Genomic DNA, 18861 nt, shown 5'->3' on the forward strand with positions numbered 1-18861 from the left:
TGCTTGGAGGCGACCAGGCAAAGTAAGAAAGCAAACCAGTAAAACAGCACAGCACTCCTCTCTCAGCATTCCCTATAATAAAGAGCACTACTGGATTAATAACAATTAATAACAATTGCTCTAAAGAGGCCTTCCATCCGGTCCTCCTCTGTCATCTGAAACAACTGATTTCACCATCAGTAATTTGACATCAGAAATTTACAATAAACTAGTCCATGCCCATTCTTCCCCAAAGCACAGAAGATCTCCAAGTGCTGATAGTGGAGTTTCTCGATTGTTCCTGGCTCAGCCGGGATGCTGTGACTGAAAAAGCAAATACATTGGTCAGCACTCAGCTTGCCAGCCGTCAGCCAGGTCACAGTATTCTCATCGGTCACAGCCCCGACAAATGACGGTTCTGCTCTTGACACTGCAAAGCTGTACCAACCACTGGCTGGACTAGCCCCTTCCCACATGTTCTTCCTGCCGGGAACCTGTAGAATGCGACCTAGGCCACCAGCCAGGCCTCACAGTTAAGCCGCTACGTTAATTTCGGGGTGAAAATTTAGGAGGTCACCTTTTCATTGTGTGTGCTCAGTCGCTAAGTCATGTCTGACTCTTTTCGACCCCATAAACTGTAGCCTACCAGGCTCCTCTGTTCATGGGATTTCCCAGGCAAGAATACTGGAGTGGGTTGCCATTTCCTTCTAAAGGGAATCTTCCCAACCCAGGGCTCAAACTCACCTCTCCTGCATTGCAGGCAGATTCTTTACCACTTGAATCACTTGAGAAGCTCAACCTTGTTATTACTGCTTCTCAAACACACTCAGAAAGCAACAGTTTCATGGCTAAAAATGCTGTCCCAATGTTCTCTTCATTATCAAAGAAAAAAAATGTTAAAGCAGGAAGCCTGCACTAAGAATTAATATTCCTCCCACGGGACTGTCTTAAAATACAAATGAGGTGAGGTCAGGTCTCTTACCACAAGCTTCTCTAAACCCCGACCGTGGCTGTCACTCCCTACCCAGGTGTACTTCTCACACCTCGTCTCCTGCATCTCTCTCCAGACCTTACTCCCCACCCTCCAGTCCCACTGGCCTCCTTTCATCTCTTACCTAGTTTGTGTTCATGCCAAGTCCCCCCACCACAACTCATCCCCGTCGCAAATCTCTCCCTACCACTGGCTCACCCTTTAATCTCCACTCATACACCATCTGCCCAGATCACCCTATCTAACCGGGGTCCTTCCACCATTTGTCTCTGTCCTAAGCTTGCATGCTGCCCCCCAGCCCCCATCTGGAACTGTCCAATTTACTGCTGGGAACATGTTTTTTGATCATCTCCCATCTAGGTTTGGCTCCCCCTGATAGCTCAGCAGTAACAATCTGCGTGCAGTGCAGGAGACCCTGGTTTGATTCCTGGCTTGAGAAGATGCCCTGGAGAAGGGATAGGCTACCCACTCCAGTATTCTTGGACTTCCCAGGTGGCTCAGACAGTGAAGAATCTGCCTGCAATGTGGGAGACCTGGGTTTGACCCCTGGGTTGGACCCCTGGGTTGGGAAGATACCCTGGAGAAGGGAATGGCAACCCACTCCAGTAGTCTTGCCTAGAGAATTCCATGGATAGAGGAGCCTGGTAGGCTACAGTCCTTAGGGTTGCAAAGAGTACACAACTGAGCGACTAATACACTGTCAACCATGTAGGTATTCGGGCTTCCCAGGTAGCTCAGCGGTAAAGAATCTGCCTGCCAATGCAGAAGAGGCAGGAGATACAGTTTCAATCCTTGGGTTGGGAAGACCCTCTGGAGTAGGAATGACAACCCACTCCAGTATTCTTGACATAAAAATGCCATGGACAGAGGAGCCTGGTGGGCTACAGTCCATGGGGTTGTAAAGAGTCGGACATGACTGAGAAACTGGGCATAAACGCACTGTTCTAAACAGCGTGCAATTAGCAGGAACAGAATCAAAGCTCCTGCCTTCGTCAAGTCTATCTTCTGTATTGTGGCAATGATTTCAGAGTATATCCTAAATGTTTCCACAATTCATGATTACGGTGATGCAATAATAACACTTCTTATGTCTTACTTAGAATCTGTGATACCATCCAAGCCACATTAAGGACAATGACAGAGACCAGAAATAATTAAATTCAAAGACTGGTTTCAATTATAAAAGGAAGAAATCAGTAAGTATATTTGGAGTACATTTCTTAGCCTCCAAAATGCTCAACTCATAAAAGCTGACTAAAATTAAATTAGAATATTTCCAAATTTAATGATGAATGCTTTAAGGGTGCGCCCAAGTAGAACAGTCTCAACTGTTTTAAGCAGAGAATAGAATAGATTTTTAATTTAGTAAAACAACGTTAGGACAAGCAATTAAGTGATTTCCTATCCCAGTTTATACTTCAGAATCAGGTGTGCCTTTGTAAACAGTCTTGGGAGAGACTGCAAACATTAACAGTCACTAATTTATTAACTAAAGCCACAGAACTGTGTGTTCAGTTGGAAGAATCAAAGTAACAATGTTCATATCTTTAAGATGATAAGTAGTGGATCCAAAACTGCTAATTTCCTGCTTTGTGGGTGCTTAGCTGCTTCTGTAGACATCTTAATAATCACTTAATTATATCACAAGGAACATAAAACAAAGAAATAACAGGATGGAGTCCTCCACTTTCAGGAAAACAGACCATCAGCATATTTGGATTCCTGTCCATAAAGAACAAAAGCCACCACCGTGTCAGTTACACAACAAGGAGTACACAGGCTTCCTAAACCCAGGTGTTAGCAGGGAGCTCATCCCCAGATGTGAACTGCCCTTTGCAGCTCTGTGTACACACTTCCACTTCCAGCCACACGACTGTAGAGAGAAATACACAACACACCGCTGACAAAAGGACTTAAAATAACTGACAGGTTAATGAGATGCTAATTTCCAGGATGTTTCTCAACTTCTAAAGGAGCTGTACTATCACCATAGGACAAAATCCTTTTACCATTTTACTTAGGTAAGAATCTGTGTTTGCTTCAGGTGTAGCAGAAATGAGGAAAAGTAAATTGTGTCCTTGCTATAAAGTCCCACCATCAATACTTCACTTGAATAAGTCCTGAATAAAGTTTCTCTAATAAATCAGTTAATTGTTATCCAAAGAAAGAGGGGAAAGTTCTGAGGTTGAAAACAGACATAGAAAAGTTACATTAATCTGATAAGTAAATAAAAACTTAAAGGAGGGAAAGGGATCTTAGTTACCACTCCAACTATAAAAACTGGGATTTTCACATACAAGGTAACCTTTGGATGAGGGAAAAGGCTTAACAGACACACTTACTTCCCTATTAAAAAAAAAAAAAAAAAAAAAATTCCCCTCACCCAGGTTTTCGAAGTAATGTGATCCTAGAAAATTTGGAAAATCAGAATAGTATATAGAAAATAAAATATCATTCATGAATGCATCACTAAACACATCCATATTTTGATATATTTTCCTTTCACTTAATACATATGTCTTTTCATTAATTTTTAGCAAAATGAGGGTCACACTAAGTAGACAATTTACTACATATGTAAGCATTCCATCCGTGATAAAATACTTTTAAAATATGGTTGCATAATATGGCATTAAACTGGTTCACTTTTCCTTCTTCTTATTCAAAAAGAAAGGTAATTTAATGAATTTTAACGTTAACAGAGTAAGAAAAAAACCATTGCCAGAGTGTCAGAATCCACACTGCGCCATCCATAATTCCCTGAAAAGGTTATTTCAGTATTCCCACCTTAACCAGCTATGTATGTGCATGAGGCTGGATTTTCTGCATATACTTCAACTGAAACAACCTACAACAGCCTGAATGAAGAAGCAGACATGAGAACTGAATTATTTTCTATTAGAGCTGGTTATGAAATAGATTTGCAAAAATGTAAAACAATGCCACTAGCCTCACTGTTGTTTCAATTTTGCAGAACAGTTTTGCTCCATTTTTAAACATAATTGAAGAAATGTGCACAAAAGTAAAATCACGTTCATCTTTCTTTTTCTGTTTTGGACACATTTTTCAATACAAATGATCTTTTCCTAAACTGTAATGGGTTTGTAGTTATTTTTGTCATTTTTAAGTGAAATTTTTCAACTTTCTCAGTTTTAATTCCTAACAATAAATAATAGTGTAATATTAAGTAATATTAAATAAATAATTTAATAAACAATAAATAAATAATCAATAGATATTACAACAGGCAAAGGTCTTTTGAGGGGCCACAAGTAATGGGTTGGCCAAAAAGTTTGTTCATGTTACATTTCATAAGATGGGACAGGAAAACACAGTCTAACTTTCTGGCCAACCCACTGCTTTGTAACAGTGTGAACGGGTCCTGATATCCAAAAGTTTGAGAGCCACTAAGCTGGAGAATAAAGGGTCTCCTTAAACAAATAAACCTATGTATTATTTTGTTTGCTCGTAACAAACTTCTACTCAAAATGAGACTTCTCCAAGACCTTTGATAGATGAGGAGTGTCTTTGTTGAATGGAATCCTTCCTCTTCTGGCCCACATTTAGTTTCTAAATAATCAGGTCCCCAAATACTTAATGTATTTCAACACTTTGTTACCCAACACTTTTTTAAAGCAGATATTGCAAGGAAAACAGAACCCTGGGAAATCGGAGATATAGATCTCTGACCACAACTACCTCTCCACTTGTTGCTTAAAAAATACAAAAACAATAAATTATCGAGACATCTGGGGTAAGAGCAGAGTGATTCAGATGATGGTACCTGATACACACTTATCTTCACAGTTATCATCATCTGTTTTTACTTCTTCCTCCTACCAAACTACATAAGCGATTCTGTCAACTCCGCAGGGTCAGCAACACATGCTCCCTCCCAACCACCAGGCCCAGGACTCGATGGAAATAAGAAAACACCCACTTAGTGCCTGTTACAACTTTACTTTCTAATCAACAACACTCCAGTCAAAAACTCCAAAACTGTCATATCATTATAGACATTCCTAGCATCTCCAGAAGAGGAATTCTTCTCTACCCTTGTTCTGTTTTTCCAAAACATATGGTTTCTACAAAGGAACCAGTCACAGGTTTTATAAAAAATCACGTTGAAAATAAAAAACTCTTTCATTAAAACACACATTTACTGGGACTTCCCTGGCGGTCCAGTGGCTAAGACTCCACGCTTCCACTTTAGGAGGCATGGGTTCAACCCCTGGTTGGGGAACTAAGATCCCACATGCCCATGGCATGACGAAAATGTTAATTAATTTTAAAAAGTAATTAATTAAAAAAACATGTATTGCAGGTGTAGCAGGTGCCCAGCTCCCCGATACTGAGGACAAAGCAGTGAACAAAACCAAGTCCTGCTCTCATGAGGCTCACATTCTAAGAGGTAAAGCAGACCCTTAACGGAGGAGGAGACATGACAGGCGCTGGGTTTGAACAAGCAAAGCCCAGGAGGCCTTGAGAACAGGAAGATCATCCCGATGAAATACAGACCCAGGGAGACCCCTTCACAGCCACGTGGAGGCACAGACCTCAAATACAAGATGCATAAGAAGAAGAGAGAGGGGGCTCAAGACAGGAGCATAGTAAAACCAGAGATCTAAACTCACCTCGGGGCACAGTGGAGCCGTTCCCCAAAATAGACGCTCTAAGATAAACAAGGTTGATCAGAGAGAACAGTGAGATCCCCACGAGACACACGGTGCTTAGAGGCCCGTAAAGCACACACATGAACATATATAATAAAACAAGCACTGGACATGGTACTTGAGCTCGGGAGTCAAGATAAGGGCTGGCTGTGTGGATTTGGGAGCCCCAAATCTACAAGCAAATGAAGCTAAGGAAACCACTCATATTACTCATAGGGTGGCAAAGGTGCCCTCCAAAACCCCCAAATACCAGAGGGAGGACAAAGAAGAGGAGACTGCAAAGGATACCCAAGGGGAAGATCCAGAAAGAGAAGAGAAGGCAGGAGAGAGCAAGATCTCAGCAGTTCAGGGATGTGAAAATGTTTCAGAAAGCAGGATGTTCTTAGGGGTGGCCACTAATGTAGCTACCAAGAAATACGAACTTCTAAACCACCTTCCTTAGTGACAGAAAGAGAATTCGTCTATGAATGAAAGCTTTCAAAAGCTAAGCCATTATTACTTAAGATGGCATGTATTGATTGCTATTGAAAATTTTTGGTTTTATATACTTTTTATTTTTAAATTTATGATTATCATTTTGGCTACACCATGTGGCAGGCAAGATCTTAGTTCCCTGACCAGGAATCGATCCCATGACCCCATGCATTGGTGTTGGTGTGGTATGTGTGTGTGTGTGTGTGTGTGTGTGTGTGTGTGTGTGATCTGTTTGTCTACATCAACATTACCTTGTCACCAAATATCTGTGCACATCTAGGCGAGACAGGAGTGTGAAGTAGTTGGTAGCAAAACAAGCCAAAAACACTGTGGAAATTATGACACCTCAATGAAGGACAGCACTTAAATCCCCTTGGGTCATTAGACAGGTATGAAAAGAGACTGAAAATACTGTTTCCACAATGGACACCAAAAAAAAGCACCCCCCCACCAAGGAATAGGCAGCAAATTAAAACGAAGGCCTATCAGAATGTCCTGTTGCTGTTTTTGCAAGTTTGTGCATCTTATACCCACAATCATCAGGGAGAAAATGGAGATAAGAAGCAAAACAATTACAAAGCAAATAAAATTTTGCTAAAATGAAGCACTTCAGTCCTGTAGTTTTCACTGGAGAGTCACATTGTACCGGAAGTGGAGATCTTCAAAGAAGAAGCACAATTTAATCACCACGAGCCCAGGCACTGGATGAAACCCAGATAAAATAATGGAGACAAAACTTACTGAATGTTGAAAGATATTTTTAAAAGGTGAGCAAAAGGCAACTCTGGATCCAGAGTTTGATAAGAGATGCTCGGGCATTTGAAGAAATTGTTGGGGAAAAAACATTAGTTTACAACTGCAAGACAGCCTCTTACAGAGCTCTCTCCCTGGCAAAGACATGACACCCCGAACTATAATAAGACGTGACTTTTTATTTAGTCGTGTGTATGTCTGATGTTTTGTTAAACCCACTAGTTCAAGTTCACACATCTGAAGGACTATTCAATGACCCAGGGGAAGATCTCAAGGTTTACTATGACCTCAGATATTCACATATTTATGCTTTCATCATGAACATTCAACATTTTAAAAGCCATCCTCCAGGAAGATAAAGTTTGCCCAGAAAATCACCCCACACATGTTACCTATTCAAGGCATAAGCGACCACATGTTAAAGAGGATATATGTTAATCTCTTCAGAATCATTCAGGCTCCTCGTTCAAGGCAACAGATGAAAAGACCACAGTAGGAACGCACCTCCCAACAGTAACACTTTTTTCTAGCGATAAAAGCAAGGCACCCAGAACAAGAATTTACCACCACCACCACCTCTCCCCCACCAAGAAGCTCTCTTGCTGGAAATTTTTTAAATGAAAACTAAAGTTCAAAGGGAGTCACTGCAGCAACTTCAAAAAGCAGGAAAGTTTGCATACCCATCTCTGCATGACTTCATCTGGCATAGAAACGAGAGCAAACAATGAAAAACAAACCGTCCGACGCTGGACCCTGGTACGGGTTACCAACCTTCCAGAACACACTGTCTCCAGCAGCACATGTGCAGAAAAACATCCGCAGCACTGACAAGTAAATACCCTCTATACAGGGTAATTGAAACCTATCAATGAAAGCAAACATTTCCCCCTAAGAATCAGCTCCCTCAATAAGTGGTATAAACACACACACACACACCGCAAATACACTGGGATCTTACACACACACACACAATTGCACCGTGATCTCCCCAGGTCTGCATGTGCACCATCCCCAGCCTGACATTCACACACCTTGATCACCCTTGATTGACCTTTCCAACTACTTATAATCCCCTTTCCAACTAGAGGGGGATTCCCTAGTGGCTTAGTGGTGAAGAATCCACCTACCAATGCAGGAGACTCATATTCAATCCTTGGGTTGGGAAGATCCCCTGGAGAAGGAAATGGCAATCCACTCCAGTATTCTTGCCTTGCCTGGGAAATCCAGGAGGTCGCAAAGAGTCAGACATGACTTAGTGACTAAACAACAACACTCTCAACTAAAGGAGGTGGAATTCTAACATTCTCTGTAACCCCCACAGTCTCCGTAGCATCCAGGCTTTGAGATAATGCAAACCTATACTTTTAATGATCTTAATTCATGACATTACAGTCCACTCGTGAAATATGCTGGGATGTTTCTATTTGGGGGAGAAGCGTTTAATACAGTGGGGAAAAAAGCATCAGGGGAGCTAGTCTTGAGCACTAGTCCCCATTTCATATAAATACCTGAGTGACCTCTGGGCTGAAGGGTCTGTCCCTCTAAAACCAAGGAAGTTTCCTTCTAGGGCTAGATTACCGATACTAAATTAGTAGGAAATACCAAGTCCAGACCAAGACAAAGAGTGTGACACAACAACCGCGGAGGCGTGATCAAGACATAACATTCCATGAGCTGACCTCAGCTCTGATCCACGGTCCACGTCAACTCCTACACCAAGCCTGCCACTCAGGCTGCAGACTCTCCCAGGCATGTAGCCCCATCTCATTCCACACCCTACGTAGCAGGGAAGGACCCCAGAGAGACAGGAGAGACAAGTTCCAGGGAAAACCCTGAAAACTATTTACAAACAATGCTGTCTGACTCCCACTGGGCCCACCTGAATTCCTTCTAAGTATATCACTCTGGACACATGATGCTTAAAACAAACAAGGAGGCAGAGTTAACCTGCTCTTCAAGCTCCTACTTTCCTAGCCCATCCCTCCCAAAACACAGGAAGCACTGCAGAGTTCTCTACGTGATGAGTGCCATAGACCCGGGAGATACTGAAGTGTTCTGCTCTACAATGCCCATTAAAAAATCAGTATGGTTTAGTACAACGTACACACACACACACACATTTCACAAAACAGTACTGATCCTTAATACAGGCAAACGTTTCCTATTGTATGTTTTAAAATGCTGACTATTACCCACAGTATAAAAGACAGATCTGTCAACAGACAGATGTGTTAACAAAATATAGCAGATACATACAATGGAATACTACTTAGCTTTAAAAAGGAATGAAATTCTGACTCATGCTACAACACGGGTGAACCTTGAAAACGTTAAGTGAAGTAAAAACAAGCCACAAGATGACGAATACTGTGTGATCCCACGCAGTATACGAAATACCCAGAGTCATCATTTTCACGAGGACAGAAAAGAGAGGGTGGGTACCAAGGCAGGTGGAGGGGGAGCAGGGAGTTAAGTGTTTAATGAGGACAGGGTTTCCATTTGGAGAAGATGAAGACAGTTCTGGAGATGGATGATAGTGATGGTTGTACAACAATGTGAATGTGCTGAATGCCACTGAACTAGTTATACACTCAAAAATGGTTAAAATGGTAAATTTTATATGTATATTTTATCACAGTAAGAAACAGGAGTGGGTCACCTGGGGACCGACAATTCGAGATGGACCTATGAAGACGGGAGGGGGAGTCTCCTGGGACTGAGCTCCAGGTACACAGTGTCATAAACCAGTTCAAGGCCAAGGGCACAGGATTAGGCCTGGCCTTGAAGTCACTGGCCTTTCATTCATGTTAATTCACTAGAAGGAAACACTAACCTGATCCTCCTATTTGGCCTCCCAAGATCCCGACTTCATGCCAAGTTGTTGTTGTTCAGTCGCCCAGTCATGTCCGATTCTTTGTGACCCCATGGACTGCAGTACACCAGGCCTCCCTGTCCCTCACCATCTCCCGAAGTTTGCCCAAGTTCATGTCCACTGTTTCAGCGATGGCATCCAGCCATCTCAACCTCTGACGCCCTCATCTCCTTCTTCCCTCAATCTTTCCCAGCATCAGGGACTTTTCTAGTGAGTCAGATGTTCTCATCAGATGACCAAAATACTGGAGCTTCAGCTTCAGCGTCAGTCCTTCCAATGAGTATTCAGAGTTGATTTGCCGTAAGACTTACTGGTTTGATCTTGCTGTCCAAGGGACTCTCAGGGGTCTCCTTCAGCACCACAGTTTGAACGCATCAGTTCTTTGGTGCTCAGCCTTCTTTACATGCCAAGATGGAAGCTCAAATCATGTATTCTGCAGAACACGTTTCCCAAACGTTTCCCTCTGCGGCTTACAGAGAAGACAGACCACTCGGTTATCCTTGGTAATTACTACCTAGCGCCCTCTTATCCCCTGCTGCTCTGCAAGCAGGAGAAGCCATCTCCCCTACCGGAAGGAGAACTGGCAGTCCAGCAAAGGCCCGCATGTGAGAAAAAAGCAGTGTCTCTGTGCTGGAAACCCTGGTTTCATGGACTTTCTGATCCAGTGGTGGGGCAAGGGCAGGAAGAAGATGAGCAAGGAACCAGTGAGCAGACAAGGTGTCTGCAACGTGCCTGGGAAGGAGGGCAAGTGGGCAGGTAAGAGGCTACAGGTCAGGGGCTGGCTCTGGAAAGGGTGATGGAGAGGCTCAGGACCTGGAATGAGCTTTCCAGACGGCAGCCCTGGAGAGCCCGTCCAGCCCCGGGCAAGCGTGAGCTTGGCTTGTGTAGGAAAAACAGAAAAGAGGCCAGTGTGGCTGGAGCACACAGAAGAGGGAAGTGGCTGGAAACTAGGTCAGGGAGGCGGCAAGGCGAGGCCAGCTTCTGGTCGACTTTCTCACTTATAGGAGCGGCCGATGTAGGTCTCAGAGTTCCAGATCACCGAACACGGTGGGACTCAACTGGCCTGAAAGATGCTAAAAGCCGCCTCCCCCTACCTCCAGCCTGATAAAGTCATCAAGAGGTCCCAGGGGATGTCTAACTTGGGCTTCATCCACAGGGGCCCCCAGCCGCGGTAGTTTTGTTTTTTATTTATTTTGGCTGTGCGTGTCTTCACTGTGACTTGTGGCATCTTTAGTTGCTGGATCTAGTTCCCTGACCAGGGATTGAACTCAGGCCCTCTGCGTTGGGAGCACACAGACTTAGCCACTGGACCACCAGGGAAGTCCCACCGCAGTAGTTTTTAAACCAAAGCCCAGGTAAGGAGGCAGGCAGTGGGGAGTTGAGGCTGATTGATCAAGATTGTGTAGGATGCTTCCCAGGGCTGACAGCTTCAGTTCAGGCATTCTGCTGCTGTAGTCTTGGTGACAGCAGATAAAACTCCAGACACATTAAAATAAAACCCATCTCCAACCAAAGAACCTATTATCAACATCCTGTTTGCTGCAAGTAACCCAAAAGATTCAGGTTTTCTAAGCCACTCCCAATTTTAAATATTCTTCTTTGTCAACCCCAGAAATGTAGGCACGGTTCTCACACAACTCCCTCTGCTCACGATCAGAGTAAAGATGATGACCATACCTCTAGGAGATGGATAACAGTTCCAAAAACAGCACCAGAGTACTCAGGTTTATGTTATTATCAATACCCACATTTTTAAATACTGAACTGAATGCTAACTGTATTATATGCAAGCACTCTGCAAGTGTACTCGCTGTATTCTTATAAAACTCCATGAAGTGTGTACTATTATTATCCTCATTTTACTGATAAAGCTATTAAACAATAAACTGCAGGCCCAGAAGGTGGAACCAAGCAGCATGATTGAGAGCCTCCGAACTCACACGACTTCTCTATTTAAAGAAACTGGACAGAGAAAAATATACATTAGACGGCAGTCATCCAGGCAGAGAGAGGAGGACACGTCCTTTTCCACTTAACTAATATGATGATCTAGGTCTTATTTAAGATCCAGTTAGGACTCTTTGGAGAAATATATGTAACCCAGAACCAAACAGACTATATGGAAAGGACCTGCTATTTATTAACCACAAGTGACATGAAATGCAGAACCATGGAATGCACCAGAGAGCTCAGACAACAGGAAGCAAGCTCACCTTCCTGGGCAAGCAACCACCCACCAGCCCCTGGCCCTTTTCCATTTTAATAATCCTTCATCTAGGGGCGAGCACAAGCTGGCAGCACAGCTCTGTTTATTTTTTTTAAAAGGGGTCACAGAATTCGTGGCCTGACACGGCACCCCACCCAACTTGTAAAGATAGGGTGGGTGGAGATACAGGAAGAAGACAAGGCCCCACCCAACCAACCGGCACATTTACTCACCAACATCAGCTGTGGGAAGGATGGGAAGTTCATAGAGGAAGTAATTAACCAACAGAAGCCAAGGAAAGGAAAACACACAGACACACAAGACCCTTCCACTCACTAGACAGGTATTTCCACACTGCACTGGGACCCTCTGCAGTGTATCACAAGGCTGATTCTTCTCAGGTTCCAAGGCCTGGGGATACAAACTAAAGTATGGGACACTTTCCCCTTAAAGGATCTGTTCTGTTGTTGCTGCTGTTGTTGTTGTTGTGTATGTGCATGTGTTTGTGTTTCAGGGCAAGTCCTTTGCAGAGCGGTTTCAAGCTCAGGAAATGTGGGACCAAGTAAACACTGCTTTTAAAAGAAACTCCAGGCTCCTCCTGCACATCTCCGATGCTCACCCACACTGAGTCTGAAACAAAGTCTGAAAGCAGAGGCCCAGCCTTCCTCCAGTGCTTTATGAACGTTATGAAGCTGGCCCAGCCCCACTCAACAGACAGCCACACTCAGGGTCTGAAGCCGGCATCTGAGCCCGACCCAGAGCAGGACTTAGGAAGAAGCCCTGACCCTGAGTAGGATGAGATTAGGAGGACAAGGTCCTGCCCTGGGAGTTTCCAATCAGAGATGGAAAAATGCAGTCCACGATCAAGTGACCACAGAGAAACCCAAAGATGCAGAAGTCTCTCCTGCAGGGGCGAGGTGCAGTTGGGGTCTGCTCTCTCAGCCCGGGGCGGGGGGTGGGGGTGGGGGGCACACAAGCCCTCTGAGCCTTGCTCCCAATTCATCCCAAACAAAACTATCAAAGTGCAAGACCCTATCAGATATTAATAGCTTGTCACCTCTCCTTCTGTGGAATACAGCTCTTATCAGAAGCACAGAGAACCCAGGGCAAAGGGAACAAGAAATATGCAGGGTATGTTATCAACAGCCCCATATGGCACCCTGAGCTCTGTTCCCTACCCCACCTACCTGTCCTCCCCCACACCCCAATGGCCAGACCTCAAACAAGACTTCCCCAAATCGTTCTCATCAGGATGACCAGTAAAAGGACACAAAGCGCCCACCACCTTCTCTCCTCCTCCTTTCTTCACCAGTCCCTGCCACCAGGGTGCTACTGGGGGTGGGGCGTCGGCACCCAGGAAGCCCCAGGGAGAGAGCAGGGTCTCCTGAGGAGCTCCAGGTGAAGAGGTGCAATTAGATATGCTGCTGGTACAACCGAGTGACAGTTTACAGCATTAGTGGATTGCTGCCCAAATAGGAGGAAAACCAAGGGAAAAGAGTGCTGAAAACCAGAACATAATGCTAACACAGAACATTCTTCAGAGTTCAAACAAGGAGCAAAGAGATAGCAGCCAAGCTCCCTCAGTGGGGCAGGTAATAAACCTCAGGCTTACAGAGGAACCTCATGTCAAACAAAATTTTGATGGGGATTTTTGTTATGCACACAGCAAATACTTACCCGCAACTGAGGAAATACACAAAGGATGATGACATGATCTATCAGCCAGACCAGGTCACTTTGAGCGTGGATGAAGGCTCTACTAAAGTTACACTGCGCAAAGAAGACGTGGATCAAGCTGCCTACAGACAACCTAGGAGGTACCAGATGGGCTGCTCTTCTGCCATTCACTTCTGACCCTGGGTCCCTCTTTACTGGTAAGGCTCCCCTCATTCAGCAATCAGTTCCTGTGCTTACAGGAGCCCACAAACCAACAAATAAACAGAGTGAGAACCTTTATCCAGCATCCTTGGACTCCTGGCTATGGGCGACCTACTGACCCAATTCTCTGCTCTGCTGGCTGGCTCAGATTCCTGACCCAGAGTTTCACTCTCACTTCTCATCATATCCCCCCTACTTCACTTCCATCCTAAACCACTGAAAACCTTCCTTCTCTACAGAACTCATCTTTGTTTCTAAGATGCTTGCCTACAGGTCCTAAACCTCAGCTCACACAGGCTGAATGTCTGCATCTCCCCAAGAATCACTGCTGAAACCTTAACTCCCAAAATGATGGTATTTGGAAGTGATGAGACCATGAGGGTGGAGCCCTCACAAATGAGATTAGTGCCCTTACAAGAAAAGACACAAAGGGGATCTCTGTTCGCCATGTGGGGATACAGCAAGATAGCCATCTGCAAAATAGGAAAAGGGCCCTCAATGAGACATCAAATCTGCCAGAAACTTGATCCTGGACTTCCAGCCTCCAGAACTGTGAGAAATACATGTCTGCTGTTAAGCTGCCTGGTCTGTGGCGTTTGTTACCACACCCGAGCTGGCTCGCAGCCACATCCACACCCTTGAGCCCAGTGGTCTCTCTGGCCCTTCATCCTCGGCTTCCTAACCCATCTCTCCAGCTACCTCTGCTTATACAACCAGCACAGCACTTCAGGTGCAGAAGGTCCATGAGAGTGGTAGGGCTGACGCAGGCACTCTGAACCTGTGGCAAACTCAAACTGGGTCCTAATGGAACTAAACTGCTTTGTTCCAGCAGGTGGGTGAAAATCGCCAGCTGTGATGTCACATGCAGACCTCAGTGTGAGGGGAGCAGCCGCAGGGAGGACACTGACGTTGGTTAGCCCCTACCTGCAGGCACCCTGCCAGGTGCTTTACCTGCAATCCCTGCCTAAGACTCACCTTGTAGAATCGAAAACACTGGGCTCACAAAGAGAAAAGAACTTACCTCCCAAGGTCTGTCTGACAGAAGGTTCATCTCTTTCTCAAATGCCAGTGTTAGAACCAATTGATGACAACCAACCCTTGAAAAAAAGACTTGCAGGGAATGGTGATGTGAGAAGTACATTTCCAAAATCATGGAAAGAACTCATATATTTACTCTTATATAGTCTCATTTATTTACATTGAAAGACATCATATATTTATTCAATCCATAGGAAGTAGCTTAGCCCTAGAAGTCGAAATGTGGACACCAGACAACATTAGCAAAGATAGTTCTCAGGTATTTAAATAAACACCGAGGTTTCTGTTTATGGTATAAGTAACTATTTTTTAATGTTGAACATTTTAAAGACTTCATATTAGAATGAATAAGAACATACACATCAAAAAAAAAGAAAAGAAAGAAAGAGTAGGATGACAGAACCATGTGAGGTTTTTCTTTAAACGTTCTGCCAGTGCAGGGGACACAGGTTTGATTCCTGGTCCTGGAAGACCCCGCGTGCAGGGCAACTAAGCCCGTGTACCACAGCTACTAAGCCGGTGCTCTAGAGCCCGAGAACCACAACTACTGAAGCCCACACACCTAGAGTCCATGGTCCACAACAAGAGAAACCATGGCAATGAGAAAGCCCGGGCACCACAATGAAGAGTAGCTCCCACTTGCCACAACCAGAGAAAAGCCTGGGCAAAGCAATGAAGACTCAGCACACACACAACACACACACAAAACACATTATTCTGTTTCTGCAATAAAATCATTGCCAACATCCTAGGATGCCAGAAACTAGGATGTTTTCTCTTTTGTTTTTGCTTGTGCTCTTTTGTGGTGGCAAGTGCCAGTCCATGGGGCCGATGGGGGTAGGCAAGGCATGTCAGAGCAAAGGAAGCTGTGCTGGATTAGCAATCAAGGGAAGAGAGGTCTGGTCCTAGGTCTACATTAAGAAGACTTGTAAGATGTTGGGGTCCTAGCTTCTCTGAGCACCAGTTTTCCATACAGAATCCCATATTCTGGAAGGCCTCGGCCCCCTTCAGAGCCTAAGGCTTACAGAGAACGGAGAGTGACAGACGAGAGGAACGGTGGGATGTGTATTTAAAGAGAGCTATAAAATGAGTCATCTGTGAGTAAAACGTAACTTATCTTCATTTAAAAAGTCATATTAACCTACATGGCGGTGGTAGAGAGAACATCTAACGTTTACAATTACTGTGAAGAGGCTATAAAAAGGCAGCATTTGCAATGAGTCAGCGCTGCGCCACGGTCCGCCGAGAAGCCCATGCAAGCAGCATCTCCCAGGCTGTCTCTGCAGGTGGCTTTGTTTCAAACACAAACGGAGAGGGGGGAGAAAAACCAGTGTTGGCTGAGCCCATCATTGCAGATTCAGCTGTATGTCTGACACAGGAAGCTCACGAAGAACTGCAATTTAGAAACAAATTCTACTCTGGGCGCCTACACAGATCGCTGCAAAGCCAACTGGGTTTTTGTTCTACAACAAACTGTTTCAGGTCACCCATGGACCAGGATACAAAACATTTCCAAGTGGAGATTTCCCCGGACTTTACCAGGGTCTCCACATTTCCCTTCTCCCTCATATACTCAAGAGGATACAGACCATCTCCTCAAAACGACACATCTGCGGCACCCACACCAGGCTCTGTGAGGGCAACATGGACAGAAACAAGGTGAGTCTTGCAGGCTTCAGAAAGGAGAAGCTAACACAACACCAACACCCTCTCCTGTTTCCAGAAGCAACGTCTCACCTCCACTGCTCCCTCTCCATCATCCTTCACACTCTTGATCCCAAAAGCAGACCTGCTCCTGATGAAATCTCTGCCATAGGACTGCCTGGAATGTGACAGAATGAGGAAGGGGAGAGAGAGGAGGAGGAGGAGGAGGAGAAGCAAGAGATGAGGAGACTTTCAAGGAAGGAGCTTCTGCTTTCCAGGCCTGCTGCAAGGAAATGCCTTGGTGAGGTTTTCTAGAACATAAAGCTTAGGTAGTTTTTCTCTTTGTTTTTAAGAATGCTCAAAGCAACTTTTTTATCTTCCCAAACTCTTTTAAATGCTGAGTAGTCAAGTTACTTATTGTTTTCCATTGACCATATTTACATATTAGAGTTGGTGGGTTTAATATAAATCTTTAGAGTAAATGAAAGCCATGGATGGAAAGGCAATGTTTATGGGCTGTCAAGAATAATTCCTTTAATAAGGAATAATAAAGTTAAAATAACAATAGTGATAAGGGGGAGGAGAAAGGAAGAAAGAAAAGAAGAAAGGGCTAAAGTAAAAGGCAGAACCAGAGGGTGAATAAACATACCTTTTCTCTAATGAATATACAGTCATCCCCCAGTATCAGCACAGAAGGGTTCCAGGGCCAAAACAGACACCAAAGTCTAGATAAGATAATCTCTTGATCTCTAAGGCTTCCTCAAGCTCAAACCCTTTGTGACAATGAAGGGTAGTTTCTAATTTCAAATTCTAGGTTTCCAGTTGTAGGACCTTTATGATATACTGGTCACAGCTACGATTTATTTGATACCAAGATGTGCAAGATCCTTAGATGAAGCATCCATCCTCCTATACACTGTAAAATCATCTCCGGATTACTTATAATACTTGCTGCTGCTGCTGCTAAGTCGCTTCAGTCGTGTCCGACTCTGTTCGACCCCATAGATGGCAGCCCACCAGGCTCCCCAATCCCTGGGATTCTCTAAGCAAGAACACTGGAGTGGGTTGCCATTTCCTTCTTCAGTGCATGAAAGTGAAGTTGCTCAGTCATGTCCGACTCTTAGCGACCCCATGGACTGCAGCCTACCAGGCTCCTCTGTCCAGGGGATTTTCCAGGCAAGAGTACTGGAGTGGGGTGCCATTATGCAAATACTATGTAAATAGTTGTACACACAATATAGATGTTTTGCAAATAATTATCAGAATGCCACAAATTCAAGCATTTTAGAACCTCTGGAATTTATCAAAAGTTGGTTGAATCCACAGACACAGAACCTGCAGATACAGAGGGCCAACTCTATCTGAGTTCTGTGTGATCTTGGATAAATCATTGACGTCTCTAGGCCTCAGTGTCCTCCGCAGTAAAATACAGTCAATTAAAGTCCTCCATCCTGGGATGAGGATCCCATAAATGACACACAGAGAGCATTTAGCACGTGCGTAAGAAACACTCACGGGTTAGTGACTGTTAGTGTGGGGTGAGTTCCAGTTCCAAGTCAACCACTAATGAGCTGTGTGGTCTCGGGTAAGGTAGTTAACACATCTGAGTGTTGGTTTAGTCACCAAAAAAAAAATGAGTCTAAATGAGATGATCTCTTGATCTCTAAGGCTTCCTCAAGCTCAAATCCTTTGTGACAACACAGGGTAGTTTCTAATTTCAAATTCTTTTAGGTTTCTAACTGTCACACCTTTATGATATACTGATCACAGCTACAATTTATTTAATACCAAGTGTCAGGTCACAGGCACAACTCCTAATCATGAGACTGTGCCTGTGGGGATCCTAGAACCTGCTTTATGAATATCCTTTTCATGCTATAGTTTCCAAGAACTATGGCTTTACCATATGGCTCATAGGGTAAAGAATTTGTCTACAATGCAGGAGACCTAGGTTCAATCCCTGGGTTGGGAAGATCCCCTGGAAAAGGAAATGGCAACCCACTTCAGTATTCTTGCCTGGAGAATGCCATGGACAGAGGAGTTTTACAGGCTACATTCCACGGAGTTGCGAAGAGTCAGACACAACTGACTAACACACTTACTTACTTACATGCTGGCAAAAGGAGAGCCTGCCTATGGCAGGAGGAAACAATGTATTTCCATCCCAGGGGCCTTCAAATGTTGGGTATGTCCCCAAATCACATTGCTATTGTTCCAGTGGCCCCGGGCAGTGATGGAACACACACATATTAAATTCATTTGCTATAACCACCCTCCTTTAAAAGGAACTCCCAACTACTTCCTGCTACACACGTCGCAATAATCCATCCTTTCCGATCTTAACAATGAAGTC

At 44.3% G+C, this 18861-nt stretch overlaps 1 protein-coding gene across 2 annotated transcripts in view; it reads right to left on the reverse strand.

The window, feature by feature from the left end:
* The window catches only part of FAM107B (family with sequence similarity 107 member B), a 78197-nt gene that overhangs the window by 43164 nt on the left and 16172 nt on the right, over positions 1 to 18861 (reverse strand). The window contains exon 1 of one of the 2 annotated variants that reach the window (XM_025000720.1): positions 7551 to 7671. Coding sequence (XP_024856488.1) covers positions 7551 to 7554 — 4 coding nt within the window. The 5' untranslated portion in view covers positions 7555 to 7671. 2 annotated transcript variants of the gene reach the window in all.

The sequence above is a fragment of the Bos taurus genome, chromosome 13 (genome assembly GCF_002263795.3).
Source record: "Bos taurus isolate L1 Dominette 01449 registration number 42190680 breed Hereford chromosome 13, ARS-UCD2.0, whole genome shotgun sequence".
Lineage (NCBI taxonomy): Eukaryota > Metazoa > Chordata > Mammalia > Artiodactyla > Bovidae > Bos > Bos taurus.